The sequence below is a fragment of the Corylus avellana genome, chromosome 1 (genome assembly GCF_965113065.1).
Source record: "Corylus avellana chromosome 1, dhCorAvel1.hap1.2, whole genome shotgun sequence".
NCBI lineage: Eukaryota > Viridiplantae > Streptophyta > Magnoliopsida > Fagales > Betulaceae > Corylus > Corylus avellana.
In genome coordinates this window covers 13,405,578-13,427,372 of record NC_142490.1, presented here as the reverse complement: position 1 = coordinate 13,427,372, position 21,795 = coordinate 13,405,578, and the positions used below count along the sequence as shown (strand labels likewise).

Genomic DNA, 21,795 nt, shown 5'->3' with positions numbered 1-21,795 from the left:
CGGATTTTAGAGTATTAGAAACGGGTTTTGAGACATTAGAAATGAGTTTTGAGATGGGTCACAGCCGATAGGGTTTGAGGCGTTCACCATCGGCTAGACCCATGGGTCTGGCAAGACCCACGGTTTTTTTTTTTTTTTTTCTTTCTAATTTAGTGTTATTGTTCTCACTTTTATTTTTTTAAATTGATGATATATTACATAATAATTAAAGGCTACAAAATGAATGTTATAAGAATGGACATAATAACATGGGCTCTCTTATCCATGATAAAGATAAAGCACTCGTGGATAATTTTAAGTTGTTTCATCTTTGATTATTTTTAATGGAAGCCTAAACCTTATTTTATTTTTTACTTTTTTTTTTTTTTTTAAAAAACCCGCACAACATATAAGCGGACATTCGGGTAACACGTTATCTTTACCTAACCATAGTTTATTTCCATACCACCTCGTACCTTCCATCCATTCTCAAAGAGTCAAAACCCTAATCGGATCGCACGTCGCCTCTGCACTTCCAAGGTAAAGCTCTCTCATCCGCCATCTTGGAACCCTAGCAACCCCGTTTTTCGGTCACATTCTGTATCTGGTGGCCGAGAATGGTCAGAAAAATAGAAAAAGAAAAGCCAAATTTTGAATCTTGAATCTCGAACTTTATGTTTACCGATGCTTTGGTTTAGTTTTTGCCCGGCGAGTTTTCTGAGCTGTTTACCGTTATATTAGGTTTACTTTAGTAGGTCTTTTGTACCTTCTGGGTCCGAAATGATGAGGAATCTGAGATTTGTGGTTTTTTGTGCTGTTTTCTTCTCCTGCATTTTTCTAAGCTACCAAACAGAGCTGTTTGGTTATTTATTGCTATTGCTTTTTGCTTGGTTTAGGCGTAATTTTTAGGGCTCATGGTTTTCGATGGAATTATTTGTCTTAGGAAAATGAGTAGCCGTGCGAGCCGAACTCTCTATGTCGGCAATCTTCCCGCGGATATTCGTGAGCGAGAAGTGGAGGATTTGTTTTACAAGGTAACCAGTGTTCGAATTTGCACGCCCTTGCGATTTTCGGATTATTCGGTCGTGTAGATATGTAACTGTAATGTGTGCGTATTTGTTTCATGTTTAACGAACATGAATTTAAAACCCTAAGGTTTATAGGAAAAGCAAGGATTATATAGCGTATTTTCAGTTGAGGTCTTAATTAATGCTTCAATTGGGTCCTGTTTTATGTAGTTTCTTTTCTTTATTATTCTCCTTTTTTATTTTGGGTAATGAATGCGAGTTGCAGATGGTTTTGAATAAGTTGTATGTGATGCTTTGATTAATAAGAATGGTTGATCTTTGTTATCTGCAGTATGGACGCATAGCCCACATTGATCTGAAGGTCCCACCAAGGCCTCCGGGTTATGCATTTGTTGAGGTGAGTTTAGAGCAAAAAAATTTGCTTTTCCTTCCCCCCCCATCTTCTTTTCATTTATTGTGGTTTTTGAGATTTGTTTGTTACAGTTTGAAGATGCTCAAGATGCTGAAGATGCCATTCGGGGTCGTGATGGTTATGATTTTGATGGGCATCGGCTACGGGTTAGTCATTCTTTTAGTTGCATATATGTTGCTTGCATTGACTCAATGACAGTAAGCTTAGCTCATATGTTCTCTCATCTTCTGTAGGTGGAACTTGCACATGGTGGCCGTGGACATTCATCATCAAGAGATCGTTATAGTACTCATAGCAGTGGTGGTCGGAGTGGACGTGGTGGAGTATCCAGGCGCTCTGAATTCCGTGGTGTGTATTTTATTGAACGCACACCTACTTTGATATGTATTGGAAATATTATGTCTTATGAATTTGTTATTGTTTCACCATGCAGTGCTTGTCACTGGATTGCCTCCTTCTGCTTCATGGCAAGACCTTAAGGTGAGCATTAGTGTTGATCAATTGCTAACTGCTCCTGATTATAACTCTTCCTGTGTGTGCATGTGTGTGAGGGGTGTGAAAGGATATTGTGGAATAAGAATTTTTGAAAATTATTGTTTTACATAAATCTGGTTGTCTTGTATCAGGATCACATGCGACAAGCTGGGGATGTTTGTTTTTCACAAGTTTTCCGTGATGGTAGTGGTAAGATACAATTAACTTTAATGGCCTTGGCTTGAAGTTTTGTAAAACATGGCGGAGATGTCAGAATTTGAGATGGCTTTTGTTTTCTATTGACCTTCATTATCTCATGTTTTTTTCTATATGGGGAAAGGATCTGAAAGAAAGTTAACATGAAGTTAGAATTTTTAGTTCCAATGGGAGCTGTGCCAAATTCCCTGCTTTTGACTTGTTATTTATAACTAGATTTATGCCAGAGAGTGATGGACATTTGAGATTGTGTTGTATGTCCTTTTATAATTTTTATTTATAAAAATGTTTGGCATTTATTTCGTTGTGATTGTTATGTTGTTTTGGGCTTGTCCTTTCAGGACTGGTTTCGGCCAAGAGCTGAGAAGAAATGCATGAGATTTATCTTTTTGTTTTAAATCTTTGTTTGATTCTTTTGTAGGCACGACGGGGATTGTGGATTACACAAACTACGAAGACATGAAGTATGCAGTAAGTTAAATATCTCCTTTATTGCTGATGAACGATGTGAATGACCTTCCCTGAACTTTGAGTTCAGGCAGCTTTAAGTAGTATCTAGATGTGTCTGAATTTTTATACAATTATTCTCTGCAGGTAAAAAAGCTTGATGACTCTGAGTTTCGGAATGCATTTTCTCGGTCCTATGTCCGTGTATGTAATAACTTAGATGCTTTGAGTATTGCACTTTTCCTCTCTGTGGATGTTGTCTTTGTTTATTATTGCATTTGTTTATAGGTTAGGGAATATGATTCAAAGAGGGATGCCTCTAGAAGCCCTAGTCGCGGTCGATCCTATTCGAAAGGCAGAAGCTATAGCCGCAGCCGTAGTCGTAGCCGAAGTGTCAGTCGGGGCAGGAGCAAGAGGTTTGAGTAGTTATATAAAGTTGTAGATATCTTAGTATGTTTTGGAGTCTTTATTGTTTGTAAACTTTATAATTGCAATAATGCAGCAAGTCTCCCAAGGCCAAATCTTCGCGCCGCTCACCTGCTAAATTGCGGTCAAGGTCTGCTGAGAGATCTCGCTCTCGCTCTGCTTCAAAGTCTCGTTCTATGTCAGGGTATGTATTTTTCTCTCTCCATTAATTGTGTTTTTGATTCCTGATAGTGAAATCATCCTTGATGCTATATATAAGGTCTCATTTTTCCTTGAAAGATGGAGGATATACATGAAACACTGTCATCTTGTTGGCTGCTTTTTTGATCTATCCGAGGTTTTTTGGGTACCCTTCAGGGATGAGAGCTTCTGTGTTAGTTTGCACAGGCTGTCTTTTAGAATTTTTCCGAAGTAGGGAAAGAACTTAGGGGTTACATAATTAAGTCATTGAGTTGCAGGTTATTGACTCTGAAGGTATCTTTTATGGGAGAACCTTTTTCTCTGTTGCACCTGATTCAGCTTTAGATTTAAATCAGTTAATATTTGTAACTGTACAATTCTTGACCCTTCATTATCATTACTGAAGTATGTTATGTGATTTTAATTTAGTTATGTGCTAATGCACATGCCATCTATAAAGTCCTGTTGAGGTATTGTAACTCTGTAAAATTTTAAGGTTTAATATAAAGATGATTAGGGGGAAGAAATACTTGCGCACTTCAGATTAACATGGCATTATGCTGGAAAACTTGATTAATGATTAAAATATTTTCTTGGGTTGTCATACATATTTGTTATTATTTTACCATCAATATCTTCTCTATTTGTGCCGTCAAAGGTTGGGGTGATGGAGAAAACATACCGGATTGTCAAAGTTCTTTTTTTCCTCTTTCCTTTGTTTGTGTGAAAATTGCCTTTTTTCTGTTTTTTAGATATGGATACATGCAGCGAAGTGGGGATTGGATATTAGGATCTTGGTGGGATATGGTTCAGTTGCCTGCAACTCTTTTGGTTGTGGAGGTATGCTGTTTTTTAGATGGGCAGCTTTGGAAACCTTGATGGTGCCTCTGTTCTAATTCTTTTAGCATTGCAAATGTCCATGGGTGCTAGATTGGGAACAAAGGAGATCATGGTTGCAATAGTAAAGCTGGATATCTGGGAACTAAGTGCCATTGGGATTTGGATATCACCATCAATGAGCAGTAGAGACGATTTCATTATCATTTTCTGCTCCAACATTTGCCAAGCTAGTAGGGAGCACTATCTGGCCTTTCTGGATTTTTGTGGTACAGTAGGGAAAAATTCTCTTACCCGTCCACTAGTGTCTCAAAAATACCTTGTGATGCTTTCATTAAGATTTTCTCTTTATGAATTTAGGTCATGTTCATAAGCTTGAATTATATAAATTGCTTGATAATTTTTCTCTGTTGAACTGCTTAATATTTATGGTTTTTCCTTGTATCCTTTTTGGATATGGTAACTCTGACGTGGAAGAGGCATCACGGCTCTTGGATCAAATTTGGTAAAAGGAACGTGTGGATTTTAAAATGAGTTATTTCTGAAACTTTTTGCAGATCTCGATCAAGATCCAGATCTCCATTGCCTTCGGTACGTTCTATATTTGTCTTTTTAACTAATGCTCTTGTGACCCTAAATCTAAAATGGCCACACTAACTGTAACATGCCGCATTCAATGGGTGGGCCAGACCCTCCTGAGAGATGTGTAAAGACAAAATCCTGGGATAGTTGACATACTAAAGTCTCATCTAGTTTCTTAATAAACCTTGTATAATCTGTTCTGGAAGTATCATAAAATCTGGTTCACATCTGGGTTGCCTGCTGCACTTTAACGGACCTGTTCTCCTTTGTGAGTCAAGAGTCTAGTCATATAGATTCTTGATATTGGATTTAGGTAGACCTGCCATTACTTAAAAAAAAAAAAACACTTAATTCAAGTTCTCTTCAGCGTCCGAAAAGGAAGAGTAAAAGCCCAAAGAGGCGCAGTGCTAGCAGGAGCCCAAGCAGGAGCAAGAGTTTGTCCAGGTCTTCTTCTTGGCACTAATTTCCTTTTTCTAGGCTCATGGTCAGGAACCATATTATTTCTTATTTCAACATGCTGCTCTCATTGTTCCTTGTGACTCTCATATCTTTCGTAGCTTCTATCTGAATCCTGATTGCAAACTTGTTTTGGTAGGTGAGATCTGATTGCAGCTGATAAGTTAATTCCTGAAGCTTTTATGAGGGTGAGGTTTTTCAACTTTTACCAGTAAAAATTATCACTGCTAAGCAGTAGTGTAGACCTATCATGAACAGACTTGCAGACTGGAGTTTGTAGTTGGATTTAAAATAGTCAACGTGTTTTCTGAATCTTTGCAAATCATTGTTGGATTGAAACTTGGAACATTTACCGTATTTGTATTGCACATGTGATTTGCTAAATTCCATATTTCCTTATTTTTAGGGTGGTTGATGTTGATACTTGTGTTCTGTTTCTTTGTAGAACCATTATGGTATTGTGAGAGTAATTATAGAAGTTTCTCTCGTGCTTCTCTAAAATGAGGTGGTTTTTAAAATCGCTATTTGATCAAAATTTAATAGTGATCAATTATAACAATGGTGATTTTAAAAGTCACATCATTCTTGGAGGGACACAAGAGAGACTTTTAACATTACTCGGTGTTTTGGTGGTTATTTTCTTTAAATTGTCTATATTTTTAATTGCGTGGAATTTATTTGCTTCGTAGTGACATTTTTGTCCGAAACATTTCATTGGACCATTTGACATTTTGTTGGTCTGTTCTTTTGGACAGTTGAAGGAAAGATAATGCTCAGGAAATAAAGTATAGAATAATATTTTAAAAAATAAATATCTGTGGAGTTCTTGTCGTCTCTTTTTGTTGAAGGTTTGGAGTTGATCTAACTTTTTTTTCCCCCTAGACTTTGTTTAAGACTTCTTTGTTTTTTTTTAGTATTTTTATTAAAACCTATATTATATATTGAACAGTTTTTTATTTTTTGATCAACAATAAAGTTTGGAGGACTGATGGAAGGGCTCATTGGTCTGCATTGACTGGTGCTATCAGTTCTAGAAATGCTCGAAAGAGGGTTGAAATCCAAAACTAGTGCCTACCCACTGCCTCCTCCACCCCTCCCCAAATTTTTTGGGGGTGGCTAAGGCTGATTTATATGTCGTTAAATGCTGTGAAATCTAATCTAAGGGCACTCAAGAAAAAAAGCTTATCTAATCTTCAGGTACTTGTAATTTTAGCATGGTGTATGTCCTTGTTTTTTAGTTGAGATATGGCCCATTCAGAATTCTGAGAGCCGTTATCACTATTCACTAGTCTATGCTTGGTTTTTTTCTTTAATTGGTCTATAGTTGGTGTTATGAGGCAAAGATGGTGATGAATATGAAATCAAGTCCCAAGAGAAAACTTTTTTGACTAATGATGAGCAAAAGGAACCAAATATACAAAGAGAAACAAATTCTATGCGAAGAACTCTTCCAAAAAAATAAAATAAAAAATGACATGGTTCTAATTGCTGATTTAGAGCTAGCAATTGATTATAGATTTTGTGCAAGTAAACTTAATTGTCCATAAAAATATAATTAACAGAACTCTGGACACAAGGTAAACGGGCTCAAAGAATTAAGTCGAGAAAATGAATTCTAACAGAAGATACCAGCCAAAGTTAATCTAAACTTTATTCATCTCCATAATAACAGCCGAAGTTAATCTAAATAAATAAATGGATTCACATGGATGCAATTCCCAAAGATAAAACACATTTAGAAATGCTATATTTCTCAAAAAGTTTGTTTTTAGCCACCGATAACACATTTCTCAAAATAATAAATTTCATGGGACGGTGACACATTATTTTAAAATTAATTTTTGGAAAAAAAAATTTGTAGGAGTCTTTTATTTTAGAAAAATACTAAATGGTCAATATTTTCTTCATATTTAACCCATCTCATCTTACAAATCAACTATTAAATTTGTAAACTTATATAGACCCCATATAAATTAATTGTGAATCTCACAAATCTAATCGCTGATCTATTGAATTTTTCTTGCATTTTAAACTATAAAAACTCCATACGAGCATAATTAAACGCTATCCGCTAGGTCAAAATTTAGCTTAAACAAATCTCTTTCACAAACCAAATTCAAGATGGCCGGAAAGCCCATGTGCCTTGAATCCTTGATCCGTGCAATACATGAGTAGTTCATGCACTCATGCATTGTTCATTTAACACGTACACCCATGAGTAACTCATGCACATTTCATGTTAATAGCATACATGGTTCAACAAATAGCCATTCAAATTTGTCTATAAATAAGTTTATTATTCACGTTAAACTATCTCTCTTCCTCCCCTACATCCACAACTTGTTAATGGTTATCGAAACACCATAGTTTCTATTATAAAACCAGCCTCCTTCTTCCTCACTCCCTTAGGCAAATGAAACTTTTGTATTCAATATTTCTAATGTATTCCATGTATGCTTGGAACAAAACAAACAAATTTTTCTTATTATTTTTTCCGGAGTCTGCGAATTGTGATGGACGCCCCTGATTCTCTCATTCTCAACGGCGAATGAAGCCCTCCATTTGAACACCTCCACCTTTCTCTCACCCTGAAGATCGAGCCTCTTCAGTGCGTTCACACCAAACCACAGCAGCTCACATCTTCATGGCCATTTTTCTTTTCATTCGTGAGTTCCATTTTAGTCATGTTTATTTTTTACTTTGAACAAATATTGTAAATGTCTTGTAAGATTTATCGAGGCATTCACCAACTTGTCTTAAATAATAAATTTGTCATGCTTATTTTTCATTGTTAGAAATTAGCAATACTATGTTCTTAATTTTTAGTAAATGAAATGTCTTAAATCATAAATATAAATTAAATTGATCACTTTCAATTACAATCTATTAGATGGTTCAGCTTATCATTACTACTTTTGTTGTTTGTACCATTTAAGAAAAATGTGGGAGCTTACTATGACAAGAAAAAAAGTATGGAAATTTCATGTATCAAATGGAAATCTCCAAGTTTTATGAGATCATGGTTGGATCGATCATATATATGTTATTCATATGTTCTTCATAAATTTAACGTGTATAAAAATTCACATTGATCTTATGCCATTTATTATTAAATTTAAAATCTTTATACACAATATATTCTCTTAATTACAAAAGGGGAAATTGTCCCATAAGGGCTCGGGTTTTATCCTTGAGACAAATCAAGAAAAATCCTGAGTTTTCATTTTGTGAAAAATAAATTCTGCCATCAATCTCTTTAGGAACACATGTCCAACGTCATTTTGTCCATGTTATACTAATAAAAACATTCAATGTGTATCTAGATATCTTTTTCTTTGTCCACAAGAGGTAGCTCAATCGGCTGGGACCACACATAATGAAGCGGAGGTCACTAGTTCGAATCCTTCCCCCACCCTCTTGTGCGGACATGTCAAAAAAAAAAAAAAAAGATATCTTTTGCTTTAAGCTAATTACTTAATTGATACAAGCGACAAATAAAAATGTTCATTATATAAAAAATGAGTGATACTATAAACTACAGTTTTATTCCTCAACTACCTAAGAGTGGGCAGAATAACCAATTGCCGCCTATCGACATTTGATAATTGGTAATCGGAATTAAAAAACTGTTTTGACGTTGGTTCGGTAGGCGGTAGAATTTTTATTTTGTCAGTTAACTGAAACCGACTTAACCAATTTTGGCCTTCAATAGTTTTTTACATTACTTGTTTAGCCAAAAACATGTTCAATAAACACATGTTTAGCCTAAAAACAATCATTTGGGCCTAAAAATAAACCATTTTTAGCCCATAAAAATAGGCTTGGCCCAATATAAAAAGCCCATGACTAATTGACTTAACCGATTTAATCGAAATTGTCGAAATTTATTCTCATCAGTATGAAGTTGGTTATTAATTAATTGACTTTTTCCGTTTGGTGGGCGAAAATACTTGTACAGTCACCGATTTAATCGATACTTAGCCTTATAACTATCTTACAATGTTGACATAGCCTTACAAGTTGCAACTATTCCGTTTTATATTTATCATATTATGTATTTCTATCAAACCCTAGGCTAGGACGATAGTTATTTCATAATCTAAGTATGTGAACCTTTGGCTTTTCTACTCAGATCTCTTGGGTAGCACTGTAGCTTACCTTGATTTAAAGAAGGGAATGAGAAACTTGTTAAATCACCACTTGTCCTAAAAACTTAAGCTGATAGAAAGAGATAAATTTAATAATTTAATCAATACTTTATAATAATTCAAAAGTCATAATAATATGTGGTACAAATTCAAAGAACTATACATTCTCTAAAAGATACTTATTTATGATATTTTCACAAATATCATAAATAAGTATCTTTTAGCATCTAATGTCGGTGCCACAATGAACCAAAAATTAAGTTTCCCTAGAAAATGATTATTTCTTAATGATAGAGTCAACCCTTAAATGATATAAGACTCAACGAGAATGACTTTTTACTTTAGTACTTTTGTTTGAAGCACTAAATAACTATTTTTAGTGCATCTGATAAGTGAAAAAAAGAAAAGAAAAAGAAATATATATATATATATATATATATATATATATATATATATATATATAAGCATCCTAGTGATATAAAGCATCAATCTAGGATTTGCTCCATTGAGCTTTGAAATATAAAGCATGTAATTTGATAAGTGAAAAAAAAAAAAAAAAAAAAATCTATTTTTAAGAACCGGGATAGATCGATGCTTCCCTAGAAATTGTTTTTGATTACCATCCTAATGATAGAGACCAATATAAAGAGCATGCAACAGTTAATCATGCCTAGTCATAAAAAAAATAGTAAGTTACATTTATATTTTAAACAATAATTCAATTTTGTTGAATTATTATTTATTTATTTCGTTAGTTATATTTTTTAATTTAATCAATTTTTGTTTAACCTTAGTTTTCTTTTTTTTAATTCATAATAAAAAAATATTGATCATTTGAACCAAAATCCTAGTTCCACCATTGTCTCCTAATACTTTGACTAACCCAAAAAGAATAATTTATTAGCAACATTAAAATATTCACTTGCTTAAAAAAAAAAAAAAAAAAAAAAATTATCATTGCCTTATTTGCCTTAAAGGCTCAAATATTAATAATATAGAGTCATGCATTGTTCACCTATATATATAGTTCATGCAAGTTTTATGTGTATACCATATATGCTAATACTCTCTAAATTTTAGTGTAGATCTTGCTTCCAACAAAAATGGAAAATAGTTTTAGTTAGGACTGGAAACATATTCCTTGCTGAAAATGCTGCTGCTGAGGAATTTATAGACATGATTGGTCTTCATTGTTTTGGAGCTGAACTAATTGAATTTGTGTTAGGCAATGGCTGGATAATAACAGCGGTATCAATTTAATTTACTTATTTATAATTTTTTTAACTTAGTTTCAAAATTTTAAAGAATATTATATATTTATCTTGTTTGTCAAATTTTTTTTAGGACAACGGGGATGTGTTCGAAGACGTTGATCTCTCCGAAGATTGGATTTGTAAAATTAATGGTCATGCAGCAGTAGTGCATAATCCAACTGCCATCTTTGCTGTGATTGGGGCTATTGAGGCAACCAACTAGATAGTTGCTTTTAGTAGAAGTATATGTAATTTTTCTCTTTGTTTTTATTGTTATGAAAGTGTGTATCACTTGGGTTAATGATTTTTAATTATATTTCAAGTTTTTTTTTTTCCAACTTTCAGCTACTAATTTAAGTTTTTTACAATCTTGATTTTTTTAATTTTCTCTCATAATCTTGTTGGGGTGAAAAGGCGTTAGTCAAGTGTTACTCATTAATAAAGCCCGTCAAATGAGTAATGCCACATCAACGTAGTTGAATGAAAGTTAAATATTTAGAATTACTGCTAGCTAAATAGTGTCGTTTATTTGGAAGAAAACAAGACCTAAAATATCTTTACGAATTTAGTCATTTTAGGATGGCTAAACATGGATAGTCTCTTCTCAAGGGGATTTGATTATAATTTTTTATTACATTTTAAGCGAATTAGTTAGAATAAACTGAAAACAACAAATAATCTGATCCTCAACACAACTACACAAGAGTTTTGAGAAAAAATCGTTCATGCCTTTTTTTATTGATTAATTGAAACTTAAATGGTACAAATAACAAATCTAATAATGATACGCTGAACCAAATGAACTATTAAATCCATAACATCTCTTACTCACGTTTTCGATTTGGATCTCACAATAAATTATGAGCAATTCGGGTAATGACCTAAAATTTATTTGAACAGATAAATCTCATATTAACTTTATCACATTTGTTGTCGAATTGTGATATTTACTCTCTAAGATTAAATGTTATCAAGTTTGTTTGTAATAAAATCATTTTGATCGTTTACCATACTTATCTCACCTTTACCTACCCAAATTTTATTATAAATAAGAGCATAATTTAATCTTATTGAACTCTTCTCTACGGGTGGAATTAGGTGTCTAACACTTGCAACTTATTTGTTGCCATTTTTTTTTCCTGCTATTTTCTTTATTTTCCATTTCCTTATGAAATTCTTCAATGAATACCTCTAGCGACTGACACCCACCAATTTAATTTATATTTATGGATTAAGACATTGTATTTACAAGACTATTCCAATGCATAGCGGATGACATGAAAATTTTATTATTTATCTTTATTTATTTATTTTTTTTGAGAAATATTATTTATCACAAGTTGATGAATACCTCGATAAATCTTATAAAACATTCTATCTTCTACAATATTTATTAGCAGTAAATATAAACATTAGCAAAAATCGAGCAAAATCAAGTTAACGGATTCTATATGACGATTCAAAAGTCACAATAATATGTGGGACAGATTCAAAGAACCACACATTCTCTCAAAGATACATTTTTATAATATTTTCATATGAATACTCTCTACAATTCTTGATCCGGCAATGCAGATACTTTAAAATAATGAAAGCTCTCCAACATTTCTGTATTCTCGAAAAAATACTTCTTTAGAGTCTCTTCTTCTATGGATCCACTAAGATTTTCAATATTGATAGTCTTTAAGCAATGTCGCCAACAGAGAACTGGAAGAAGATTGCAACAATTGGGCTTTTTCAATTTGTAGATAGGATTTTCGTATGAGAACTGAAATATGAGCACACAGTTAGGAACATTATCCGAAATGCTAGAAAGAAAGCATTAATCTACTTTGGGCCCAAAAGAAAAAAAGAAAAGAAAAAAGGTGTTGAAACTGAATTTAGAAATGTGAAAAACATGATAGCAATGGCAATAATTTTTGGTTAATGAAAATTTCGTTAATGCAATAGTATTGTAATACACCATTATAACTTCTAGCATCTAATATCAGTGCCACAATGAACCAAAAATTCCAAATAACAGCTTTTATAAAATAATTATTACCAAAGTACTAGAATTACTCACAACAACGATTTGTATCAAAATAGGAGAAAAATACGACATGGTTTATGGTTACAACATTACAAATAAAAATAATAATTTAAGTTTCCCTAAAAAAATGATTATTTCTTAATGATATAGTCAACCCTTAAACGATATAAGACTCAACTAGAATGACTTTTTGCTTTAGTATTTTTGTTTGAAGGACTAAATAACTAGTGCATCCTAAAAAATAAAAGTATTAAGAGCAACTTTTTAAATTCTAAGAGCAATACCTTGAAAGATATATTGTCAATTGTCTCCTGGTACTGCCATTCTATAAAGAGAATATCCATGAGAGGACAAATCCACAACAGGACATCCACAAGTTCGTGGATTTGTCTTGTAGGTATAGAACATGCTTCTAGCTTCAATTGCTTAACATTATACAATGGGGATGGTAGGATTTCTCTCAATTCTTTTGCAGTAATCACACTCTTCACAAAGTACACAAAAACACACGTAAGATTTTTATAATATATGCTAATAATTGATGTATAAAGTAACACAGAAGAGGAAACAAATAAAAAGAATAAACTAGAATACCTCGGCATCAAAACCACTCCAAGTCAATAATTTTGGTTGACTTAACTTTGCAAGAGATTCAATCATTTCAGCATCCAAAGCGTCGAATAAGGTGAGACTAACTTCTGATAGACTTGAAGAATTTAAAGAAAAGGATATTGCATCACCAATATACTCGAATCTATGTAAGTTAGGAGCAACAATGTCAACTTCAACTAGGTTGCAACAAACAACAATGGTCAAACTCTTCATGCGACGGCTAGAAATTTTAATCATTTTCAACATATCGCAAAGTCGTAGGTCTAAGCAGTCAATGAGTGGATGTTTAGAAAGAACATCATGTAACCATTTGTCAGTTATGTTGCATGAAGTCAATAATAACTTCTTTAGATTTTCACACTTGCCTAGGTTGATTTGGCATGGTCTCGTAAGCCTGAAAACTAAAGATTCAAGATTTGATGCTTCAATGTCAACACTCTCAAGTTCAGAATTTTGTAGTAGCTTAATGGCCTTAAGTTTAGAAAGACCCGACACCCGTATACTTTTCAACCCAGTACAAGATGTAAATGTCATCTCTTCCATATCACGACAACCATCTATTAGAGATTGGACAACTTGGTTCTCCACAGTAATTTCCAAAACCAACTTGTTCAAAGAGGATAAGTTAATATCACTGTAAAATGACTTCAACTTACACCTGGACAATTGCAGCTTAGTTATTGATTTTGCTGCGAGAACACTCTCAGGCAACTCATACCTCTTTTGATTGATCCATACGTAAAGATTCAACTCCTTTACGTTGCATTCAATTGCATAGCCAATCCAACGGTTCACAAGAGCACAATCTGATTCATCCAACAACATCATGTGAAGCCTAAAATTGTCTATACTTAGCCTTCGCCTATAGCGGCATAGTAAACACCTCTCCACGAAATTTTTGAACTCTTGTTTCTTTCTTTGGATTTCCTCTTCTTCTTTCTCGTTGGGTAGAACCTTGCGCGTAAGAACCTTGAGCGTAAAGAGGTGTTGCTTAAATTCTGGAATGGGGAATAAACTCCACACTTTTTCCCATGTCTTGGACAATATACTAAATTGAATTATTTGTTTCATGGGAATGAAGGATAGAATATGCTCTAGAATAGGGTCCGGCAATTCTGATAACCGGTCGATTTTGTGCTCCATAAGGTTGAGAAGTTATTAACAAAAACTAGCAGATCTGCTAGTTTTTACGTCTGGAAAAAGAAAAAGAAAAAGTAAAAATTGGGAGCTGAAAACACATGTATACCACGTTGGACAGTTGCACGTGTTTCTTTCAATTATCGAGCGTTGAAGCAGAGCTTGTAGGGGCGACGGCAACGCAGATTGTGAAGCTGTTTTTATAGAGGATGGATTGGTGAAGGATTCCTAATAGAATTGGGTCTCTTAGGAATCCCTCTCAAGGGCGCTGGTGAAATGAATTAGAATTCCTAATCATATGCCAAATAGGAGTCCTGCTCACAGAAATTTCATCTAAACCAGTTAATAAATTGCCATGTCTACTATCACATCATAAACACATAAGAAATTTAATAATTAATTTATTAAATTTATAGATAAATATGTATCAAATATAAAAAACTTTTTAATCGTTAGCATTTCTCGAGATTGCTAGATTGTTGCCGTTAATAATGGGAAAGTTGTGTACGTTAAAGTGAGAAGGCTTTCCAAAAACTATTGGTCCCTAAAAAGCTCTCTGATTTTTTTATTGATTTGTTGTTTGTGAATGAAATTTCTCATGGGTTTTCTTAGTCATGTCAATACGAATATCGAAACCCAGTAAAAATTCTTTGACGCGGTAGATATTTACCCCACACGTAGAAAGTGGCATAATTTTTCTGGTGTCTGTTTGAGAGAGAAGGAATTTTACACTTTTTAGAAGAGATGGACTTGACGGAACAGTAAGTTATAATAAAAATGAGAAATGCTAAGATTCAGTATTTTTTTCATATTTGATTATTTATTTATTTATTTACAAATCAACTATTAGATTTATGGACTTACGTGGACTCCACATAAATCAATGACAGACCCTACAAATTTAATAATTGATCTATTAAATTTATAAGAAAATATAAGATAAAGATAAAAAACTTATTAATCCATGACATTTCTCAATAAAAAATCATGTGCCTCTCATGATAGATGACACAATTGTTTATTAAATTGGGTTGAAAAAAAATTGATGTCTGCCAGCATTTTAATTTTATAGGAAATTGCTTAATAATTAAATAATAATAATATATCATCCCTATTGACGCTTTTGCCTAATTATGTAGGTGTACTTACAATTTCAACCTTCTTGACTCTCGTACCATGTTAGCTTTTTTTATTTTTATTTTTTGAGTATATCAGCCAAATTTAACGGTGAATTTTTGAGAAAAAGATGAACATGAGATATGTAGGGAAATGACATCGAATACATCTCTTTGCAGTTTGCACAATAGCAGATCATACCCTCCTTATAATTTTTTTTTTTTTTGATTACCCTTCTAGTGATAGAGATCAATTCGAAGAGCATGCAATGATTTATCATGCCAAGCCATTAACAAAATAAATTGTAAGATTCATTTATATATTTTAAACAATAATTAAACTTTGTTGAATTATTTATTCATTTCGTTAATTATATTTTTTAATATCTTTAATCAATTTTTATTTAACTTTAGTTTTCTTTTTTAATTCATAATAAAAAAAATATTGTTCCTCTTAACCAAAGTGCTCGTTTCACCACTGTCTCTTAATACTTTAACTAACCCAAAAAGAATAATTTATTAGCAACAATAAAATTTTCACTTGCTTTAAAAAAAAAAAGAAAAAAAATTATTGCCTTAAAGGCTCAAATAATATAGTCATACTTTAAACATGCTATAATCACAAAAATATTTACCCATCAATTTCCAACAGATGGACTAGTTCATGCATTGTTCACCTATATATATAGTTCATGCAAGTTTTGTGTGTATACCATATATGCTAATACTCTCTAGGCCTCTTCATAGTATTAGCATGCATTATTCAACAAAATGATCGTCTTTATAAATAATAAGTTCCTTTGTTCTTGTTAAACCAACTCCCTTCTTCTTCCCCTAATCCTACAAAAATGAGGTCATCTGGAATGCAAGTAAACGCACAACTAAAATTCGTCCAAAAAAATGGAACTAAAAGACGACAACAATTGGTTTTACAACTTCTTGGTTTGGTTTCTCCTTTCAAAGAAAATTGAAAGGAGAAACCAAACCAAGAAGTTGTAAAACTGATTGTTCTCGTCTTTTAGTTCCATTTTTTGGACGAATTCTAGTTGTGCGTTTACTTGCATTCCAAATGACCTCATTTTTGTAGGGATTAGGGGAAGAAGAAGGGTATGTATATATATATTGTATATTGTATGGTTTGTAATCTATATAAAGAAATTGGTTTTTTAGGTACGATGTAACAATTGTCACAATGTGGCTACAGTGAGTGGTTTGCTTAACAAGACTATTAAGGAGAAGGTTTGTTTTTATTTATTTATTTATTTAGTTTTCTATGATTTATTTTTCTATTTTACTGATTTATTTTGTTTGTATTTTGTAAATTTTAGTGTAGATCTTGCTTCCAACAAAAATGGAAAATAGCTTTAGTTAGGACTGGAAGCATATTCTCTGTTGAAAATGCTGCTGCTGAGGAATTTATAGAGATGATTCGTCTTCATTGTTTTGAAGCCGAGCCAACTGCCTTTGTGTTTGGCAATGGCTGGATAATAACAGCGGTATCAATTTAATTTACTTATTTATCATTCTTTTAACTTCGTTTCAAAATTTTAAAGAATATTATATATTTATCTTGTTTGTCAATTTTTTTTTTAGGACAACGAGGATGTGTTCGAAGATGTTGATCTCTCCGAAGATTGGATTTGTAAACTTAATTGTCATGCAACAGTAGTACATAATCCAACTGCCATCTTTTCTGTGATTGACGCTATTGAGGCAACCAACTAGATCGTTGCTTTTAGTAGAAGTATATGTAATTTTTCGTTTTGTTTTTATTGTTATGAAAGTGTGTATCACTTGGGTTAATGATTTTTAATTATATTTCAAGTTTTTTTTTTTTTTTTTTTTTTTTTTTTTTTTTCAACTTTTAGCTAGTAATTTAAGTTTTTTACAATATTGATTTTTTAAATTTTCTCTCATAATCTTGTTGGGGTGAAAAGACGTTAGTCAAGTGTTACTCATTAATAAAGCCCGTCAAATGAGTAATGCCACACCAACGTAGTTGAATGAGAGTTAAATATTTAGAATTATAATTAGCTAAATAGTGTCGTCTATTTGGAAGAAAACAAGACCTAAAATATCTTTACGAATTTAGTCATTTTAGGATGGCTAAACATGGATAGTCTCTTCTCAAGGGGATTTGATTATAATTTTTTTATTACTTTTTAAGCGAATTAGTTAGAATAAACTGAAAACAACAAATAATCTGATCCTCAACACAACTACACAAGAGTTTTGAGAAAAAATCGTTCATGCCTTTTTTTATTGATTAATTGAAACTTAAATGGTACAAATAACAAATGCAATAATGATACGCAGAACCAAATGAACTATTAAATCCATAACATCTCTTACTCACGTTTTCGATTTGGATCTCACAATAAATTATGAACAATTCGGGTAATGACCTAAAATTTATTTGAACAGATAAATCTCATATTAACTTTATTACATTTGTTGTCGAATTGTGATACTCACCCTCTAAGATTGAAAGTTATCAGGTTTGATTGTAATAAAATCATTCTGATCGATTACCATACTTATCTTTACCTACCCAAATTTTATTATAAATGAGAGCATAATTTAGTCTTACTGAACTCTTCTCTACATGTGGAATTAGGTGTCTAACACTCAGCAACTTATTTGTCTCCATTTTTTTTTTCCTGCTATTTTCCTTATTTTCCATTTCCTTATGAAATTCTTCAATGAATACCTCTAGCGATTGACAACCACCAATTTAATTTATATTTATGAATTAAGACATTGTATTTACAAGACCATTCCAATGCATAGCGGATGACATGAAAATTGAATACCTCGATAAATCTTATAAAACATTCTATCTTCTACAATATTTATTAGCAGTAAATATAAACATTAGCAAAATCGAGCAAAATCAAGTTAAACGATTCTATATGATGATTCAAAAGTCACAATAATATGTGGGACAGATTCAAAGAACTATACACTCTCTCAAAGATACATTTTTATAATATTTTCATATGAACATTCACTACAATTCTTGATCTGGCAATGCAGATCCTTTTAAATAATGAAAGCTCTCCAACATTTCCGCATTCTCGAAAAAATACTTCTTTAGAGTCTCTTCTTTTATGGATCCACTAAGATTTTCAATATTGATAGTCTTTAAGCAATGTCGCCAACAGAGAACTGGAAGAAGATTGCAACAACTGGGACTTTTCAATTTGTAGATAGGATTTTCGTATGTGAACTGAAGTATGAGCACACAGTTAGGAACATTATCAGAAATGCTAGAAAGAAAGCATTAATCCACTTTGGGCCCAAAAGAAAAAAAAAAAGGTGTTGAAACTGAATTTAGAAATGTGAAAACATGATAGCAATGGCAATAATTTTTAGTTAATGAAAATTTCGTTAATGCAATAGTATTGTAATACACCATTATAACTTCTAGCATCTAATATCAGTGCCACAATGAACCAAAAATTCCAAATAACAGCTTTTATAAAATAATTATTACCAAAGTACTAGAATTACTCACAACAACGATTTGTATCAAAATAGGAGAAAAATACAACATGGTTTATGGTTACAACATTACAAATAAAAATAATAATTCAAGTTTCCCTAAAAAAATGATTATTTCTTAATGATATAGTCAACCCTTAAACGATATAAGACTCAACTAGAATGACTTTTTACTTTAGTATTTTTGTTTGAAGGACTAAATAACTAGTGCATCCTAAAACATAAAAGTATTAAGAGCAACTTTTTAAATTCTAAGAGCAATACCTTGAAAGATAGTGTCAATTGTCTCCTGGTACTGCCATTCTATAAAGAGAATATCGATGAGAGGACAAATCCACAACAGGACATCCACAAGTTCGTGGATTTGTCTTGTAGGTATAGAACATGCTTCTAGCTTCAATTGCTTAACATTATACAATGGGGATGGTAGGATTTCTCTCAATTCTTTTGCAGTAATCACACTCTTCACAAAGTACACAAAAACACACGTAAGATTTTTATAATATATGCTAATAATTGATGTATAAAGTAACATAGAAGAGGAAACAAATAAAAAGAATAAACTAGAATACCTCGGCATCGAAACCACTCCAAGTCAATAATTTTGGCTGACTTAACTTTGCAAGGGATTCAATCATTCCAGCATCCAAAGCGTCGAATAAGGTGAGACTAACTTCTGATAGACTTGAAGAATTTAAAGAAAAGGATATTGCATCACCAATATACTCGAATCTATGTAAGTTAGGAGCAACAATGTCAACTTCAACTAGGTTGCAACAAACAACAAAGGTCAAACTCTTCATGCGACAGCTAGAAATTTTAATCATTTTCAACATATCGCAAAGTTGTAGGTCTAAGCAGTCAATGAGTGGATGTTTAGAAAGAACATCATGCAACCATTTGTCAGTTATGTTGCATGAAGTCAATAATAACTTCTTTAGATTTGCACACTTGCCTAGGTTGATTTGGCATGGTCTCGTAAGCCTGAAAACTAAAGATTCAAGATTTGATGCTTCAATGTCAACACTCTCAAGTTCAGAATTTTGTAGTAGCTCAATGGCCTTAAGTTTAGAACGACCCGACACCCGTATACTTTTCAACCCATCACAAGATGTAAATGTCATCTCTTCCATATCACGACAACCATCGATTAGAGACTGGACAACTTGGTTCTCCACAGTTATTTCCAAAACCAACTTTTTCAAAGAGGATAAATTAATATCACTGTAAAATGACTTCAACTTACACATGGACAATTGCAGCTTAGTTATTGATTTTGCTGCGAGAACACTCTCAGGCAACTCATACTTCTTCTTAGGCAACTCATACCTCTTTTGATTGATCCATACGTAAAGATTCAAGTCCTTTACATTGCATTCAATTGCGTAGCCAATCCAGCGATTCACAAGAGCACAATCTGATTCATCCAACAACATCATGTGAAGCCTAAAATTGTCTATACTTAGCCTTCGCCTATAGCGGCATAGTAAACACCTCTCCACGAAATTTTTGAACTCTTGTTTCTTTCTTTGGATTTCCTCTTCTTCTTTCTCGTTGGGTAGAACCTTGCGCGTAAGAACCTTGAGCGTAAAGAGGTGTTGCTTAAATTCTGGAATGGGGAATAAACTCCACACTTTTTCCCATGTCTTGGACAATATACTAAATTGAATTATTTGTTTCATGGGAATGAAGGATAGAATATGCTCTAGAATAGGGTCCGGTAATTCGGATAACCGGTCGATTTTGTGCTCCATAATGTTGAGAAGTTTTTAACAAAAACTAGCAGATCTGCGAACTTTTACGTCTGGAAAAAGAAAAAAAAAAAGAAAAAGTAAAAATTGGGACCAGAAAACACATGCTATTATAATTTGGAACAAAATAATTAATTCGTAGGAAGGCCAATTACCTTCAGCGTATACCACGTTGGACAGTTGCACGTGTTGCTTTCAATTATCGAGCGTTGAAGCAGAGCTTGTAGGGGCGACGGCAACGCAGATTGTGAAGCTGTTTTTATAGAGGATGGATTGGTGAAGGATTCCTAATAGAATTGGGTCTCTTAGGAATCCCTCTCAAGGGCGCTGGTGAAGTGAATTAGGATTCCTAATCATACGCCAAGTAGGAGTCCTGCTCCCAGAAATTTCCTTTGACTCAGCTAATAAATTCCCATGTCTTCTATCACCACACGTAACAAATCTAATAGTTAATTTATTAAATTTATAAATAAATATGTGTCAAATATAAAAAACTTTATAATCCTTACATTTCTCGAGATTGCTGGGTTGTTGCTGTTAATAATAGGAAAGTTGTGTACGTTAAAGTGAGAAGGCTTTCCAAAAACTATTGGTCCCTAAAAAGCTCTCTGATTTTTTTTTTTTTTATCGATTTGTTGTTTGTGAATGAAATTTCTCATGGGTTTTCTTAGTCATGTCATTAAGAATATCGAAACAGAGTAAAAATTCTTTGATGCGGTAGATATTTACCCCACACGTAGAAAGTGGCATAATTTTTCTGGTGTCTGTTTGAGAGAGAAGGAATGTTACACTTTTTAGTAGGGGTCTGTTTGAGAGAGAAGGAATGTTACACTTTTTAGTAGGGGTGTCAACCCGGTCTGGTTTTCCGGTTTTGGCCAAAAACCGGAACCGGAACCGGGGTACCCCGGTTCTTGGTTTTGGGAAACCGGAACCGGCACCGGGACCCCGGTTAACCGGGGTCCCGGTTCCGGTTTTACCCGGTCCGGTACCCGGTTTTTGAAAATAATTAGTGTTTGGTGCTTATTTTAGGTATTGGGCCTAAATAAGCCCATTATTTTTTTTCATAAGTTAGCTCATTTAAAAAAAAAAAACTATTAATCTTTTTGTTTAAATTAAAGAGGCTTGATTGTGATTGTTTCAAATACTTAAAAAATAAACCTAAAAAAGCATAAAAATCCTAAATAATCAATGTTTTTGCCTATATGA

The 21,795-nt window shown here is 33.0% G+C and overlaps 2 protein-coding genes and 1 pseudogene across 4 annotated transcripts; 1 reads left to right on the top strand and 2 right to left on the bottom strand.

Moving 5' to 3' along the window:
* The first annotated feature begins 421 nt into the window (after positions 1-421).
* SR34B (RNA-binding (RRM/RBD/RNP motifs) family protein) lies at positions 422-5,456 on the top strand. 3 transcript variants are annotated; one of them, XM_059601516.2, is made up of 15 exons: positions 422-519; positions 923-1,013; positions 1,339-1,404; positions 1,491-1,565; positions 1,653-1,767; positions 1,853-1,899; positions 2,046-2,103; positions 2,531-2,580; positions 2,704-2,760; positions 2,845-2,972; positions 3,059-3,166; positions 3,915-4,002; positions 4,093-4,268; positions 4,557-4,590; positions 4,949-5,004. In XM_059601516.2, the coding sequence occupies exons 2-13, from the start codon at positions 927-929 to the stop codon at positions 4,186-4,188; spliced, it is 975 nt and encodes a 324-aa protein (XP_059457499.1). In that variant the 5' UTR covers positions 422-519; positions 923-926; the 3' UTR covers positions 4,189-4,268; positions 4,557-4,590; positions 4,949-5,004. The 3 variants fall into 3 exon arrangements, with proteins under 3 accessions (XP_059457499.1, XP_088369315.1, XP_059457500.2); XM_088513189.1 differs by having other exon boundaries at positions 4,068-4,268; XM_059601517.2 differs by lacking the exons at positions 3,915-4,002; positions 4,093-4,268 and adding an exon at positions 5,177-5,456 and having other exon boundaries at positions 4,949-5,025.
* Positions 5,457-11,987: 6,531 nt separating this feature from the next.
* LOC132169139 (F-box/FBD/LRR-repeat protein At4g26340-like) lies at positions 11,988-14,225 on the bottom strand. The gene is made up of 3 exons (XM_059580223.2): positions 13,065-14,225; positions 12,755-12,955; positions 11,988-12,206 (listed from the first exon to the last, which is right to left on the bottom strand). The coding sequence occupies exons 1-3, from the start codon at positions 14,223-14,225 to the stop codon at positions 11,988-11,990; spliced, it is 1,581 nt and encodes a 526-aa protein (XP_059436206.2).
* A 4,119-nt stretch (positions 14,226-18,344) lies between these two features.
* Positions 18,345-20,592, bottom strand: LOC148587959 (uncharacterized; annotated as a pseudogene).
* Positions 20,593-21,795: the final 1,203 nt, after the last annotated feature.